Source organism: Pholcus phalangioides, unplaced genomic scaffold, assembly GCF_987345545.1.
Source record: "Pholcus phalangioides strain wild (caught in Gottingen) unplaced genomic scaffold, Ppha-v1.0 ptg000022l_1, whole genome shotgun sequence".
NCBI classification, from domain to species: domain Eukaryota; kingdom Metazoa; phylum Arthropoda; class Arachnida; order Araneae; family Pholcidae; genus Pholcus; species Pholcus phalangioides.
Window position 1 is genome coordinate 23,805,659 of NW_028301615.1, and position 16,703 is coordinate 23,822,361.

Genomic DNA, 16,703 nt, shown 5'->3' on the forward strand with positions numbered 1-16,703 from the left:
AATAATAATAATTTATCACTACTGTAAATTATATGGCATTTTCTTCGGTTTAATTTATATACCGCAGCAAGAGAATGCCACCTGCTAGCAATTAGCCATTCTTCTTCTGTTTACCTTCTCTTATAGCCATATCATCGTCTTTTTTACTTTCTCGACAGAAACTACTCATATGGGCTTTTTAAATAGGTGACAAATGCAGTAGTGACAAATAAAGAGATTGAGCATACCTGCTTGTCAAGTTTGCAGTAACGTCTATAGCCACCTTAAGGGCATGTCCCCCCAAGGCAGGGCTGACAGGGATCCAGCCCTGGGGCCCTGGATGATTCTAATCATTTTTTACAACTATAAATTCATTTTAGAGTGACCCGTCGAAGATCCCAATCTGAGAGCCCGGCTGCAAGATGTGGGAGCCATGCTTAAGGGCATCGGAAGAATGGTCCTCTCATGCTGCAGCAAGGATCTCACCGGCCGTCCATTCTGAATTTACAGAGTGGAAAAAAAAAAGAATATTATAAAAATTCTCCTATAGGCTAGATTTTGTCAGTCCATCCTTCGTCTTCAGCTCGTCTGCCACTATGAAGGTTACTATCAAGGCCGATGGGTTCGAATCCGGGCATAGGACATTCGAAGCAAGTTCTTTACCTACGGAGCCTAGGGCGACCACCGGTGGATGGAGCCTTCATTTCCCACTCAACTCCACTCGTTGGAAATTGCCGTATGGCGATATATGACCGGAGTTGGTGTGCGGTGTAGCAGCCCATCCATCTGGGGCCCATGGTCGAAAATGTTTTATACGAGCAGTGTTCGGCTTCACCTTGATGCATGGTACTGATTATTAAAAAAAGGCTGGAGTTTTCGATCCCTTCTGCGGAATAAAAAATAAATTTTTTGTATTAAAATAGTGTGCCGTAAGTGCTCGAGCAGCCGGGCCGTCTTAAGAGCATCACGGGCTTTCCCGGGCCAAGTGATTTTTTTGAGGCCCTACCACGTAAATTCTGGAAAATTTCAACCAGATCTTATTTTTGTGAATCTAATGCGACAATGCCTCAAGACGACATTGTCGAACAGTCGGTGTTTACGCAACAAAAACACTGCGATGACGATGTTATCGAGAGCACTGCCGTGGCGCTTTTAGTGAAATTTCTAGGAGGCCCAAATAGCGCAAAAGACGCCAAACAGGAAAGCGCCGTTGCTAATGCGCTATTCTCGATGGGCAGTTGCTTTACCTAAAAGTAAATAATAGAATCGTCCGACGTTACGTAGCTAGTGTTCTTCTCGTGATCGGTGGACTATATTCTGAGTGAGGATAGAGGAATTGTGTGACTACTCTCTCTCTCACTCACTGAAATAAGCCATTTCACCTATAGCCATTGGATATACTGAAAAAACAGGTAAATATATCGCATGTGTCTGCCTGCTATATCTAATGGACACAGGTGAAATGGCCTAGTTCAGTGGTGTCACGAGCTTCACACGGAGGCGATCTGCTATAGATGGTGTTGGTGGAGGCCTTCTGCTATGTATGGTGATGACGGAGTATAAACCATCCCATCTCTAGGAGGGTTTGCAGTTTTCCAATTACGCAGCCCACCCCAATTTTTTTTTTTTTTTTTTGGGAAGGATTGGCACCACAAAATTGAGGGAAAAAATCCCTAAACCATGTAGAGACCACGAAGATCTCTTCGTCAAAGATCCATTAAAGGCATGATTCATTACATTTTGCATCATCTTGGAACGCTCCAGCCATTTCAGTTGGCGTGGTGTGGCATCCACCACATTGTAAATTCACACACGAATACGCTGCAGAAATGGTTCCATCCATTGTTCAATTTATCATTCACCACAACACACGGGTGAATTCAACATGTCAGGAAATCAGCTCACTACTGCTAATGTATACGTGACGGTTTTCCGGATATGATGTATCATTTATTAAAGGGAGGGCACATTTTGGAACGCGAAACATCTATTTTAGGGAAATTTAGGGTGCCGGGGAATGATCACACATGCGACTTGATGAACGGAACACGTTCATAAACTTCTCCATCTAGCCATCCAGCAAGCTTGATGGTTGTCAGCCTCTCGACGTCGAATTCCCGCACGGCATCCAGCAAACGTGTCGAGATAATATCCAAGGTCCTCTCTCTCTCTCACTCTCTTTGGTAGGTAGAGAGAGAGAGAGAAATCCATTCGTATATGCAAAATTGCACTGGAGCACCAATATCCCCTCGTGTCAGCTGAATAGTTGATTGCTTTGAACACATCATTGGTTGACAGAATTGTGTTCCGAGTAGAGGTTTGATCAATTAATTCCACGATCAATGTCGGTAATTCGCTTAGTCACGTGTTTAGGTCTGATACCGAAACGCTCGATGCTTTTCTATACGTTCAGGTTTCGGCTCAGAAACCGCTTAAAATCCTCTTGATGCAGGGTGGATACAAAGAGACCAATGTATTCAATAAATCATTTACATGAATGTGTGTGTAACGTGTGTGTCTTAGACGGGGATTACACTATAAAAGTTTGATAAAAGTTCGTTTATAAAACTTGAAAAATGAAAGCAATAAGCGTATCGGTTACATTCAAGCGAGTGTAATCAATGGGGACTATTGGCTATTTTCAAGTTTTGTAAAAAATCATTTATCAAGCTTTTATAGTGTAATTTCAGCATTATTATGTTTTTCTTCTAAATTCCCACTTTCTCAGACAGGTATCAGTGCAATAATTACACACACATTCTTACATAGTACATCAGGGATTCTCAAACTTTTTTCACCCGTACGGTGATAAATCAATGTCTTCAGCTCGACGCGACGCACACTTTGGGAAACTCTGTAACACATTGAAGTATAAGATTTATTCAAAGCTACGTTTTTCGTGCTGTATCCAGTCCAGCTGCGTCATTGCGCCAAATGGTAACAAAATATTATTTATCCAATGAATAAAATATCGAAATCGTAATAATTCGAAATCGATCAGACGGATTTTCTGTCAAATGTCGTCAAACAGATTAGCATCATGAAGTGAAATGTCAAGTTCACAGATTGGTTCTCAGAGATCAACATGCAGCGGGAGAGTGTGCTACAAAAATGGGCCCGTTTGTATATTGGCACGTTTTATAATGAAGAAAGGAAAATAAATACAACACAGCCACAAACACTATCGCACCTGCTTAGAATTGGCAAGACGCGTGAAATCATCGTCGGTCGTCGCTTGTTGTCACTGGAAATCTGTTTCTCAAGGTCGTTTGTGGTAGACGATTATCTCATATTCGACTATCTATCTATCCTAAGGTACTTTCTTGTGCATTGGGGGTCAATCTTGCGAATACGGACGACTGCGAGATCGAATTAATTCATCGCTCATAATTGCTTCTAATGGGGCACCACCTTTGAGGTCAATATCGGGAATGCGAAAATGTTGCTCAGATTATATAGGAGAGATTATCCTTGAACCTGTCCGTTCATCTAGGACAAGTGATTTCGAAGGAAATTATTTACCCCCCCCACCCCCGGATAACAATCTGCCTTAATCATGTGCAGGGAGGCTGCTCAATAAAAAAGAATGTAGCACCGAAAATTAGTTTGACCACCGAATAATTGCACCGCTAATGCCTTAGGACTTTTCATCAGAGGGCCGTATACGAAGTCGAGAACTTTTGCAATCCATACTTAATATTCCAATCGATCTTTACCCCTTGTGGGTGCGGTAGCCTAGGTGAATAAAATACTCGCATAAGGATTAAGAGGTTTCGCGAGTTGTATACCAACATTGGTATTGGTTCGACTTCAGAAACTTTCCCGACACAGGTGTGCAACAGATACGGCGACGTGACCACAGAAGAAGGTTGCTACCGCAGGGGGTCCCACATTAAGGGGTTAGCGTACCAACCTCTCGTTGAGTATAAAAAAAAGGCTGCCGTAAGGAATTGGCAATGAATTGTAGGTCTCGGTCTAATTAGGCCCTCGTGTGAAGAAAATGATCAAATGATTAACCCTTTCAGGGGAATTTTTATTTTCTGCGATACTTAATGAAATAACTTGATATATGTAATGTCTGGAGCTTATGAATGCGATATATGGTGAGAATGTTTTTTTTTACATTCCTGAGAGGGAAGGTGGGTGGTGGTTTAGCGCCTTTGTAAACCAACAATTGAGTTGGATGTACTATCCATTTCAACAATGTGATTTTTCCACTTTTTATGAATGAGAAATCCTACTCCACTAGTTCTTCCATAATTGGTTCCTCTGTAGTGAAATGCATGTCCACTGTCAAGTTCCATTTTCTCCTCCCCTTTTCTTCTTACTTCACACATGCCTAAGATATGTCCCAATTTATTCTTTCTTCTTCCAACTCCTGCAAACGATTTTCTGAAGAAAGAGATCGTCCGTTATACGTGGCCAAGGTCATCATCTCATGGCAGCCTGGCCTAACCCAGAGATTCTTAGCACCCTCTGTCTCCATGCCTTGCTCGTCGCTGCTGTAACCAGGAACACTCAGACTGCTGGGGACTGAGGGCCTTAGTTTACAGACAGAGTTCATCCTCCACGCGCTTGCCCGTGCGGGTTGGAGGAAGCCCATCCGCGTCCGTTCACCACGTGTTAAACATGGCTACTTACATACTGCACCACGAGAAGGTGCGGATTGGACTTTAAGCCTCTCCTCCTAGTCGATTCTTTCAAGTCCTCATAATGAAGCAATTAAAGGGTCTTGTCCTAGTTAACAAGTAAAATCTATTCAACAGCCTACAACCTTGTACACCATGATTTACTTATGAATTTTCAAGATGTTAGTTTCATATCAAAAGGATTAAAGGAATAATTTTTTTTTTTGACATTTCATTGGTAAATATTTATAAAAATTGAAATTTTGTTTCAAAAAATTCGAGGTTATTAAAAAATAGCAACAACAATCCCGATGCTTATTCTGATACTTGTATCAGATTTTGTATCAGCCAATACTCAACACACATATAAAATTGTACGAATTAAAATCGTAAATTACAGAAAGTTATCTAAAATTATTCAACAAACATCTCTATACAAAACTCATTCATATTGTCTATTTCTCTTTTGTCTTACTTTTACAAATCATCAAATTTCTGAAACATGTGTGTGACACCCTTCTGGTAAAAACAAGGTGGCACTTAACAAATACCTGCACATATTAATTATTCAGTGGGGCTCCTGTTCGGTACTACAAAAAGCACATCTTTATGATGTACACTTTACTGGTAGATGGATGTCACGTTTTGTCTTTTTCTTCAGAAAAATAGGACAACAACCTCTCTCTAAAAACACATAGATGGGTATCTATACCAGATCAATAGATTTGGGTATTCTTATTTATTATTATATTACTTATTAGATTTGCTGAACATTGTTCAGCGGTGGTCAAAAAATCGTATGCAATGCTTGGTTTCATTCTCAAAAAAGGTCTCTTCGCGTTCTCCTAAAGTGATTCTTACACTTTTCCGGGGCTTAGTTCGTCCTCGATTGGTGTGTACCGTCAGGTTTTGGAAACGATAATTACAGAGGGACATTGACTTGGTCGAATGGGGGGGGGGGTGCAGAGAAGAGCCACGCGTTCTTTTGATGATACTCGGGCTATGAAGAGAGACTTCATTTCCTGAAAATTTCGACATTGGAAGAGCGTGGGTGTCGGGGAGAGAATTATGATTGAAGTGTTTAAAATTTTCAACGGGATGGATAAAATGGACCGCGAGGAATTAATGCATCGTCAATCAACTGCTTTGAAAAGGGGACACCAGTATCGTACTCTGGTGGCTCAGTGGTGGAGCCCGCCCTGACTGCAGCACGAGTAACTAGTATCGATTAGTAGTACCGCCCGAGCGGCGCAGTGGTAAGATGTTCGTCTTCCACTATGAAGGCCATCGCGGTCCGCAGGTTGGAATCCGGGCAGAGAGCGTCAGAAGCAAGTTCTTTACCTACCGAGCCTGGGGCGACCACAAATGTGGATGGTGAATTCATTTCCTACTTGTTGGAAATTGCTGTATGGCGATATATCACACCGGAGTTGGTGTGCGGTAAAGTAGCATCAATTAGTAGGGAAAAATTCTAGATTGAGTTTTTCTCAAATAGGGTTGTGAATGAATAGAATAGCCTAAAACAATTCCAACACAATTGACCCGTTTAAAAAAAATACGATAAATATATTGGGATAAATCTCTCTCTCGAGAAGAGAGGTATCCACATACTTAAATAAGAAACAACCATAATCTTTTATGGGCAGTGTATTTATATTTTATCATAATTATTGGTTTTCAATGGTCTTATTGGGTTGCTGTGTATTTGATATAGTTTAGATATGTATTGGACATCCATATTTTTTATGGGAATTTTTTTTTTCCGCCAGCATTTTGTCTGTTATGGCCTTTGTATTTGTATAATTCAGTTTCCCACTTGCAAACATATCATATTATAGCCCAGCAGCAAAAAAATTTCACATTTCTTAACTCGCTTTAAGTAGATGGGTGTTTAACCATGAAACCACTTGAAATGTTTGCAAAAAAAATAGAAATTACCAATAAAAAAGTTTTCTTCATTTTAGGATTTTAGCAAACAAAAGAGTATGTGTCTTAAACATTTATAAGTTTTGCCTGGTTTACTGAACACATTTCTTGCAGACTGAATGAGAAAAATCAGAATTTTTCATGTTCTTGTGCCTAAAATTTGTTCATAAGCAAGTCAATATAAATAATTTTGTGGTGTCTTCTAATAGCTTTATTGAATCTTTAGAAAACATATTTTTCCAAATCAATCACCACAAGACTGCGGAAAAAATGTTTTGAACGGGTGATCTCGTAGCGAAACCATTGACCCTCAAGGGGTTAACCCAGTGTTTCTCAACACGTGTGCGTCGCCAATCTTTTTCAGGGGCGTCGCGGAGAGCTGGAGATATTGATTTGTGCGCTTATTTATGCTTTGAAATGGTTCTTTTATATAGAGAAAATATCCACCAAAATATTCTGCGGGAGCCGCGGGTGACAAAAGTTTGTGAACCACTTTTTTTTGAGCTGATAATTTCACCCATGGTTAATTAAGCGTATATAGAAAGTCGGAAAAAAATATTCAAAACAATCTATTTCAGATTGTATTTGTATTACTTATACAGGGGCATAAAGAGGACGTAAAATCGTATTTAAAATGAATGTATTGAAATACTATTGTTTTCCAAATATATATAAATATTTACTTTGTGATTCAAAGAGTAGAAAGAAAAAAAAATTGTTTTGCAAACTTCAACGTGAAGAAAAGAAATGCACACAAAACATTTCAACCTTACAGTGCATGATTTTCTGTTTTGACAGGCTGCAGAAGATTTACGTTTTGGTTTTGTTTTTTAATTGATGAATTTTACTGCCATCTAAGAATGGCTTTCGAACGGAAAAGAAAAATTGGAACAATGGATATTTCAAACACTTCTAATTAGCAACAGGAAAAGAAGCATATTAAAAGTAAATGTTGCAAATTGACAACAGTATGCACTGTAGAGTTAACCCAGTGCAGATCACACGTAAGATCACAGCAGCTAATATGCTTCAAAGCGTTTAGCAAGAAATTGTTTATCGCACTACTATCCTCCAGATGACCAAGGGTCTTAAATAAAACTTTCAATCCAAAATACTCAACGACGCATACTATAAACTCATCGTACATTTTTTACGTGATATTTTACCTGAGAAAAGAAAATGTATACTTCATTTTATGCCCACCCTGTACAATCCCTTCCTTCCATAAATAAACTTATGACGAATATTCTACATATTTTCCGTCTTTCCAATAAGAAGAATGGCGGCGCAGCGGCATCCAAAAATACATCGTATCTTTCGGGAACAGACTTTCGGGCTCAGAATACTACAGATAAATACAAACAGTATGGATATTCCCGGGGAGATCTGAATAATAATCATAACAATAATAAGAACCCCGTCCGATATTGTTTTTTTTTCGCTCCTTTTTTTCCGGAAAAATACTTGAACAAACATATTCGGAGGCGGACTGATTTATCCAGTCTTAATAATATGAATAAGGGAGAGAGCGAGAGGAATAAAAAGAGTTGTGTGTTTATTTATGTGACGGGAGAATAAAGCCTATGGTTTATGTGTGTGTGTGCGTATGTGTCTTGGTTCCTTTTTCCTGAAGATTTTTTCCTTCAAAGAGGATTAGGTCCTAGATTTTCTAAGGAATCCCGCTAAGACAGTTTTGCCGTGGCACGTGAATACATATGCCTAGAATGGAAAAGAATATCATCCGCTTTATTTGTTTTCAGATTGAATGAATACATATTGAAATTTTGTAATAATGTATTAAATTTTACATTGTTCCCGAAAATTCTGAAAAGAAAGTATCTCAAAACATCGAAATGCTCAAATATTTAATCAAAAGATGTCCTTAAAATAGCTGGGGTGGCTTTTTTTGTGTAAGTTGTTTTATAGAATTCATGTTTTAAAAAATTACAGAAAGTTAATTGAAAAGTCTTTTATATTCAAATAATTATTGAGAAATCTATTTTGTACAAGAAATGTTGGGAAATGATTGTTATGAGAAGAGTTATTGGAAGAATATTTCCATGGAATAACAATGGATAATCTTTGTTGTGAAAGAATGCTTGAAAAATCATATTTATGATAAAAAATTTGGTACAATGATAGTGGTTGAATGCTGAAAATATGATTGTAATTGAAAAAAGTAACAAACAGTAGAAAATTAAATTGTTAATATTTTATTTTGTGAAAAAATGATTGTTTCGAAAATAATTTTTGTTCCCAAATCATTTCCAATATATAATTTCATTGTAATGAGCTAAGTCTCAAACAATAAATATTCAATTCAATGTATAATTTTCGTGAGAATTTTTTTTTAAATCATAACCTATTAAACATTTAAAGAAACTTTTTGCCATGAGATAATTGTTGAAAAACATTGCCATGGAATTTTTTTAAATTAAATCACCGTTGTGTGTTAAATTACTAAAAAATAAATCTTAGCTATAAATTTTTTTTAATGAAATCATTGCTTAATACAAATGTCTTCATTTTATTTTTTTTGTGGAGACATTGTCGGTTAGCCTTTTTTGCTGTAACATTGTTGGTTCATTGTTGTTGTGAATGATTTTGGGAAACGATTGTTACGATTTTTATTGAAAAGTCATTGTTATAAATCTTTGTGAAATCATTGTTAAAATTTTTTTTGTAGAATCATTGTTAAATTTTTTTGTGAAATCATTGTTATAATCTTTTGTATGAAATCATTGTTAAATTTTTTTGTGAAATCATTGTTATAATCTTTTGTATGAAATCATTGTTATAATCTTTTGTATGAAATCATTGTTATAATCTTTTTTGTGAAACCATTGTTGTAATTTTTAATCATCGTGGGATTTTCTGCTCTATCATTGGAAGAATCTTTTTTTCATTGATATGGCTTTTTCTAACTATTATTCTGGAGAAGATTGTTGAAAAACTATTGTGACAAATATTTTCTACAATTCAACTACCGTAATTAACGTGTATAAGGAAAGTTTTTGTAAAGTTATTGTTGGGAAAAAACTGTAAGAAATCATTTTTGCTAAAGAATTAAAAAATCGTTGTGGTGCAAAGAATAAAAAAAATTCTTTGCGAATCAGTGGATTATTGTAAAACAACCAATTAATTCATTATAAGTTAACTTTTGCTTCCTTTTGTCAATGGAAAAAAAATGTTTAAACTATAATAGTTAATCAGAAGAAAATAAATCTATCTTATCAAATTAATTTCCGAAAAACATCAATGCTATTGAATTAATCACCGAAAAAATCAATTACATAACAATGTCTTTTCAATAAAAATCGTATAATTGTTTCCCAAAAAAATTCACACCAACAATGAACTAACAATGTCATAGCAAACACGGCTAACCAACAATGTTTCCACGGAAAAGGAAAAATATCCGTGAAGACATTTTGGATAGTAATTAATTCATTTAAAAAAATGTATAGCTAAGATTTATTTTTTAGTAATTTCGCACAACAGTGATTTCATTAAAAAAAATTCATGGCAATGTTTTTCAACAATTTTCTCATGGCAAAAATTATCTGTTTAATAGATTATGATTTAAAAAAAAAATTCTAACGAAAATTATATATTGAAAATGATTTGGTGACAAAAATTATTACGGAAATACTTTTCTCGAAACAATCATATTTTCACGAAATAAAATATTAACAATTTAATTTTCTACTGTTCGTTACTTTTTTTCAATTACAATCATATTTTCAGCATTCAACCACTATCATTGCCGTAAATATGATTTTTCAAGCATTCTTTCACAGCAATGATTATCCAACGTTATTGCATGGAAATATTCCTCCAAAATAACTCTTTTCACAACAATCATTTCCCGTTATTATTTCGAACACCATCGTTATTAATATAATTCAATGTACTAATGAAAGAAATGTCATAAGTTTTTTTCTAAACGTGATTTTTTTATTTTAAAGTTAGAAAATTGATTAAACAAATTTCAAACATTAATATGTTCCATCATTTTTGAACACATGATTTTAGCAAATTCAGCAAAAAACCAATCCTCTCATCATCATCTCTACTCGATTTTTGCCGCTGAAAGATTTTAATAACTTTTCTAAATCCAAACATCCTTAATGCATAAATTTGAAAAAAAAAAAAACGAAATTTCGAAATTCCAAATCAAGTTATTATCGAATTAAAACACGAACTTCAATCTCAAAAAAAAATTTTATGAGAGAAATTCAAATATTTACGCGTGATGGAAATTTCATTAGATTCGTACCGGACATCGCCGTGGGTACATTAAAAATTACCAAAGCAAGAAAATAAATGCAGAATTATATTCCCATTAGTCAATTTCAGTATTCAAAACGCGTAAAAGCGGGAACAAATATGAAACCTCTCTTGTTGTTTCCCAGTCTTAATTTCCCTCGGCTCCAACATTCCTTTTTTCCATGTGGAGCCGGAAAATTCACACGTTATATTTCCAAAAAAAATAAAATAAAATCGCAAAACATTGAAGTGATTTACTTGCTCGGCGATCCAAACTCGTTCGTGCGTTCATGCACGAATGCGCGTACACGAAGTGAATAAATGTCGGAAGATAATTTGCATATTACACGGAGAAATCCGTCTTAGTTTCTTTTTTTTTTTACTCCTGTTTGTTTCTGAAATACTAAGAGGAAAGAGAGAAAGATATGTAATGTTTTAAGAAGTGGAAACGTATACGCATGAGACATGCATGATTATTTTCCTGTCGTACATGTGTATGTGTTTTACAGCATTTGAATTTTTATGGAGGAAAAATTTATTTCCGTCTTTTGAATTGAATTCTTTCAGTGTATTCCGATTGCTTCTGTGGAACGAAATTTATAATGGGTTCGTTGACTTCTTTTCTATCGTTTAAATGTTTTTCCTATTATTTCTTGATTTATCAAGAAATTTTGCGATAAATTAACACAATGAGTAACTAACCTTTATATGCAAATATGAATTTTTAACTTTTTTAATCATTTTTCTACGGTGGTGTGTGGTTTTCTTGGAGGAATATTTAATATGGGGGGATAACTTGATTTCGACGGGCCCAAACCGGAAAATATCTTACCAATTTTCGCTAAAAATTTACAGTTTTCACCAAATATCGCTGAAGTTTTGCCAAATGCCAATATCATATCACCAATTCTCGTCAAATACTCCCAAATACAGTGAAATTCCGATATAACGATACTCTGTGTACCAAGAAGGAATATCGTTGTAGAGAGGTTATCTTTGTATCGAGACAGAGCATTATCACATCAGTCACCACCATAAAATGCATTTATTCGCAAAAAAAGTTTTAATTGGTTAGTGGTCATTCACGTATTACTTCAGCATCGATAAGGGGGGGGGGTTCCGATTTGCTGACTTTTGATGACAAGGGGGGGAGGGTGCGCCAAAAAATGAAAAAAAAAACCTTTCGATAGTTATTGAGTACCTGAACTAACATTCCCCCTATTGATAAATCCCCTACAGAGCCACTTTGGTGATCTCTAAATGTTTCACGGATCCTTCAAGTGCTCTGGAAATGTGCTACGTATCACTCAAGTGATCCTTAATTATGCCACGGATCACTAAAGTAATCTGGGAATATTCCGCGGGTAAATTGAGTGATGTAGAACCACACTGGGGGCAGCTTAAGTGCTCTAAAACTGTGCCACATGTCACTCAAGCGATCTCTAAACGTGTCACGTACCGTTTTAAGTGTTCTGGAACTGTGTCACATGTGGACCCGGGATCCTGACCTTCACGATGGTAGACGAGCATCTTACCACCATGCCACTCGGGCACAATAAAGGCATTCTGTCAACGTCGTCAAGTTGAATGCAGCGATTTTTAATTATTTACAAGTTTTATTTACAATTTATATAACCTTTACAAACTCAACAGTAAGAGCGTGTGGCAGGCGTGCGGATAAGCCGAATGTAAACAAATACTAACGATAGTCGGCTTTGACTACATAAAAATAGACATGTTGCCAAACTGACATAAATAATAATAACAAAAAGAATGATAATAAACATAGTAGTTGGAAAAGTGTCGCTGCAATTCTTTAGTTCTGACTTATTTTTAAATAAAAATGAATTTCTTATTTGGAAGATTTTATATTCGAGAATCTCTCGCGACCCCTCAGTTCATTGACGCGACCCATAGTTTGCGCACCACTGTCTTAACGGATCGGTCAACAGCTTCCAGTTTAAAAAGAATCTCCTTTCCCCCCCCCCCCCCCGCTCTTCCGATGATTGCAGGCATTTATTTTTTCTGAAATTATTTTTTCATAAATTGTAAATTTGAACCAGTTATAGCCAGTTATAATCCTGGATATAGCTATTCCAGTCACCTTAATTATATTTGTTTTCCTATGAAGTCTTGGATAAAGATTTTGAGGAAACCAGCTTTGGTTTTTGGCCGGTGTTTTTGCCTCCATTGGCCCCACTGTCCAAGAGGAAAATTTTCTGCTAAAAAGTTTCCTATTTTTTAAATAAATTCCCTTATCTACATAGAAATCATTATTTTCAGGCGTGACAGTTAAGACACGGGAATTATCGGCTAAATATGTCTGAGTACGGGATTTCTTATATTCGTCTAGACGGAATTGGCTCGAAACTATGAGCCATGTGCCTATTTGCCCATTATATTAGTTTAAATAAACGTGACACGAGTTATAAATCCAGAGCGTGCGTTACTACTTAGGTCTGATTCTCCTGTTATGAGACACTCACACAGGGTGTGCCGGAAAATAAGTACACCACTTTGAAGGTGAATTAACGAAAACTGATTTTGGGTATAGAAATATACATACTGTTCACAATATTTTCATTGATTGTGGAGGAGACGAATTTCGGGCTGTATTGGATTTCTGAATTGTAGTTTATATAAAATTTGACCGATGATGTTTCAATTGCTAAATTCAATTCATAAATTGCAATACTTTCAATATGTCTGTCGTAAGCGAACGGAAAAATACATCTTATTGCGAAGAGCCTGGTCATTTGCAAAACGCCGGCCTATTTGGAAAATAATAATAACGTGATCATCGCGTATTTTCCCAAGATATCTTTGCGATCTGTCCGGGGAATTTGTTTGTGTTAGTTTATTAAGTTATTTAGTTAGTTTTAAGTTTATTAGTTATTGTTAAATTTTATCTTTCCTTTTTTTATGAAACCTGAAACTGAAAAAAAAAAACCTTGTTTGATCCAGGTTTATTTAAAAGCTGGATTTTTCGGTTCACCCAAGACATGTGCAGCAACCACATGTCGTATTCACACAAAGAAATTCGCGGATTCCCAGGTCTCAATTTGAATTATCATTATAATGCTTTAATTCCAGATAATTCGTAGATTCTGACGGTAGATGCACCCAGAAAGCTATGCGCCACCAGTAACGCATCTGAAAAGAGGAGCGGTTAACGTCTTGGACTTTGGAAAAAAAACTTGTTTTACAAATACAACGCCACAGCAGGCAAAATGCCCAACGAGGTGGCTGAGAAAGCCACCGAGTCACCAAAGTAACTACCTTTGACCTTTGAAGACCGGATACACCCCGCTTCCCATCTCAGAGAGATATCGAAGCGTTCCCGAAGGATGGGTGTATCCGGAAAGTTTTATTAAAAACAACGTAACATGACCACCTCAGACGAAGGCAGCAAAATAAAATAATTTACATAAAAATTGATCGCCAACTTCTGAAGTCATATAACAAATAAATAAAATCTAAACAATCAACGCCAATGGGCAATCAAAATTATAAACGGGATTATAAGATGCTGGTGTCGTCCATCCCATAAGAATCCAGTAATCGTCAATTGATCGAATGATTGCCGATAATCTTGGTGTATAAAATTTCGAATCACTGTGAATTAGTCGCAGATCATCATCGTCTAAGCCGCCAGTCGTTACCGGAATCGTCACTGGAATCGTCACCGGGTGAACTGAGATCAGCGCAATTCACTATATAGTCGAGTAAATAACACTTAATTCGTCCTTGACATCGATGACTTGATTCATCTCCTTGCAGGTGAACTTGCTTCTGTTTTCCATTTATCGGTTACTTTTGTTGCCGCCGACGTGGTCGAAGATCATATTTCCTCTTAAGATCAATCGCTGGGGCTCTTGCCGGTTTGAACTCGTCATCGCTCCCACCGCTCAGACGCGCACTTCCAGTCTTCTTAGTATGTATGCGATGTAAGTTGCTATCGAGAAACAATATAATCCACCGCACCCGAGCAAGGCCCATAGGGCTCTTCAAAACTCTTTTTTTGAAACACAGTCGACCGTTTTCGGGAATAGCACCAAAATGAAATTTTTTTGTATATGGGCAAGATGTCAGGTAATGCCATAAAGATCCAATCTCACCACAAGCACACATGGCGTTGTCCGACTTCTTGAAACGTTCTAGATACGTCGGTAATGGGCCGTGCTCAGTTATCATGACCACTTTCTCTCTAGACCAAATGGAACTGTTCCAACGGACGCGTTTCTGTATCTTATAGGCATCTTTATGTGCATTCTTGTCCCATAGCTGTTGCCACTTTTGTAACAGGTCACTTTTTAGCACGTGTTTGATGTGACTGCGAGGTAGCAAGAGTTGTTCTTCCGTTGGGAGATTAAGAGCATCTTTGGCCAATCTGTCCGCAATTTCATTCCCCGCTATTCCTGCGTGGCCTTTGACCCATTTGATACTGATAGACGGATGGTCGTATAAATGCTTGCGTATTCGCCGAGTATTTTCATGTGGAGTGCGCTGATCACGAATCGCATTAATACTAGACGCGCTGTCAGTATATATCGTCGTCTGCTGATTTTGCTTAATCGCCCATTCTACTGCAGCTAGTATGGCCAGAACCTCCGCCTGAAAGATACTGTTCCCTTGACGCAACCGTCGACTCCAAGCCTCTTCAACAGATCCTTCTGCATTCATAACTACGTATGCACAGGCCGTGGATGTCTCTGTTTTTGAGCCGTCCGTGAATATACTAATAGCTTCATCCGATGAGCATTGTTCCGTACCAGGCAGCGGAACTTGATTCTGGAACAAGTCCACACTGGGATGATGAAGCCAACTCTTATTATTCCCTTCGCAGGCATCAGGTGTTATAAGAATTCCGTCCATCCAAACCTCCTTACCGAAATGCAGGATTGTAGATCGACGAGCATCATATTCAACATATAGGCTGAGCGGAGGGTTTCCCGTAGCAGTATACAGAACATCATTGGCTGTAGTTCTGTATGAACCAGTTACATACAATAAGAACGGACGTTGGGCAACATCGAGTAATTTACGGAGTCTCTGTGTCGGGTTTTTATACCAGATGGCGCTTGCATATGAAATCTGCCGTTGTACAACCGATCTGTACAAAATGTTCCTAAATTTTTGGCGTATACCCCACTTTGGGCCTGCTATGCGTCTCAATTTTTGCATGGTATCTTGAACCTTATCAATTTGTTTCGCCACATGCGTCGTGAATTTGAACTGATGGTCAATATGCACTCCAAGATATTTCATGCATTTAGATATTTGCAGTCGAACACCATTGATTCTTATGCAGGGACGTTTTTTCTTGGGGTGTGGCCATAGTAATTTAGTTTTAGTCACCTCCATGCTGAGACGATTATCTTCTAGCCATTTTGACAGTTCGTCAAACGCGGCATCCGCAGTGCTGCCAATGTCGTTGGGAGTTCTCGCCGACATCACAAACACCAGATCATCGGCGAAAGCTTGGACATAGACATCCGGTCCCCAATTCTTTTTCAGCAGTGAGTCAAGCACGATAGACCATAGTAGCGGACCGCTGCATGAGCCTTGAAAAATGTGGAACGCTTCACGATTTTGCGTGTCATCCTTGCGCAGGGGCCATGCTAATCTTCTCTGTATCGTTCAAAGTAACTACCGCTCCAAGTGACATCTAATCGTTAAAAAAAAGAAGAAAGGAAACATCCATTGCAATAACTATAATACTGATGTCACACTTCACTACAACATGTCGGATTAGACAGCCTGGGGTTTCCAGGAGCTCTTGATAGAACTAAGGCGCCTAGGAAATAAGGTGGACTCCTAGTTCCCCACTTTAGGACTAAAAACTGGTTTCGCCGCTCCAACTGACGTCTTATCCTTACAAAAAAAAAAAAAGAATAAAAA

General features: G+C 37.4%; 1 protein-coding gene and 1 pseudogene across 1 annotated transcript; both read right to left on the reverse strand.

Moving 5' to 3' along the window:
* Positions 1-442: 442 nt before the first annotated feature.
* LOC149070028 (uncharacterized) lies at positions 443-16,256 on the reverse strand. Its single transcript, XM_089249263.1, has 2 exons — positions 14,921-16,256; positions 443-477 (listed from the first exon to the last, which is right to left on the reverse strand). The coding sequence occupies exons 1-2, from the start codon at positions 16,254-16,256 to the stop codon at positions 443-445; spliced, it is 1,371 nt and encodes a 456-aa protein (XP_089105389.1).
* A 114-nt stretch (positions 16,257-16,370) lies between these two features.
* On the reverse strand, positions 16,371-16,468 carry LOC149070029 (U6 spliceosomal RNA; annotated as a pseudogene).
* Between the last annotated feature and the right edge of the window lie 235 nt (positions 16,469-16,703).

Bases quoted from the DNA above. Each gene is read 5' to 3' on its own strand.
- LOC149070028 (XM_089249263.1), bottom strand. From the start codon at position 16,256: ATGTCGGCGAGAACTCCCAACGACATTGGCAGCACTGCGGATGCCGCG. The intron at 478-14,920 runs GTGAGATTGGAT...CTGTAAATTCAG, and splicing joins CAACGCCATGTGTGCTTGTG to AATGGACGGCCGGTGAGATC.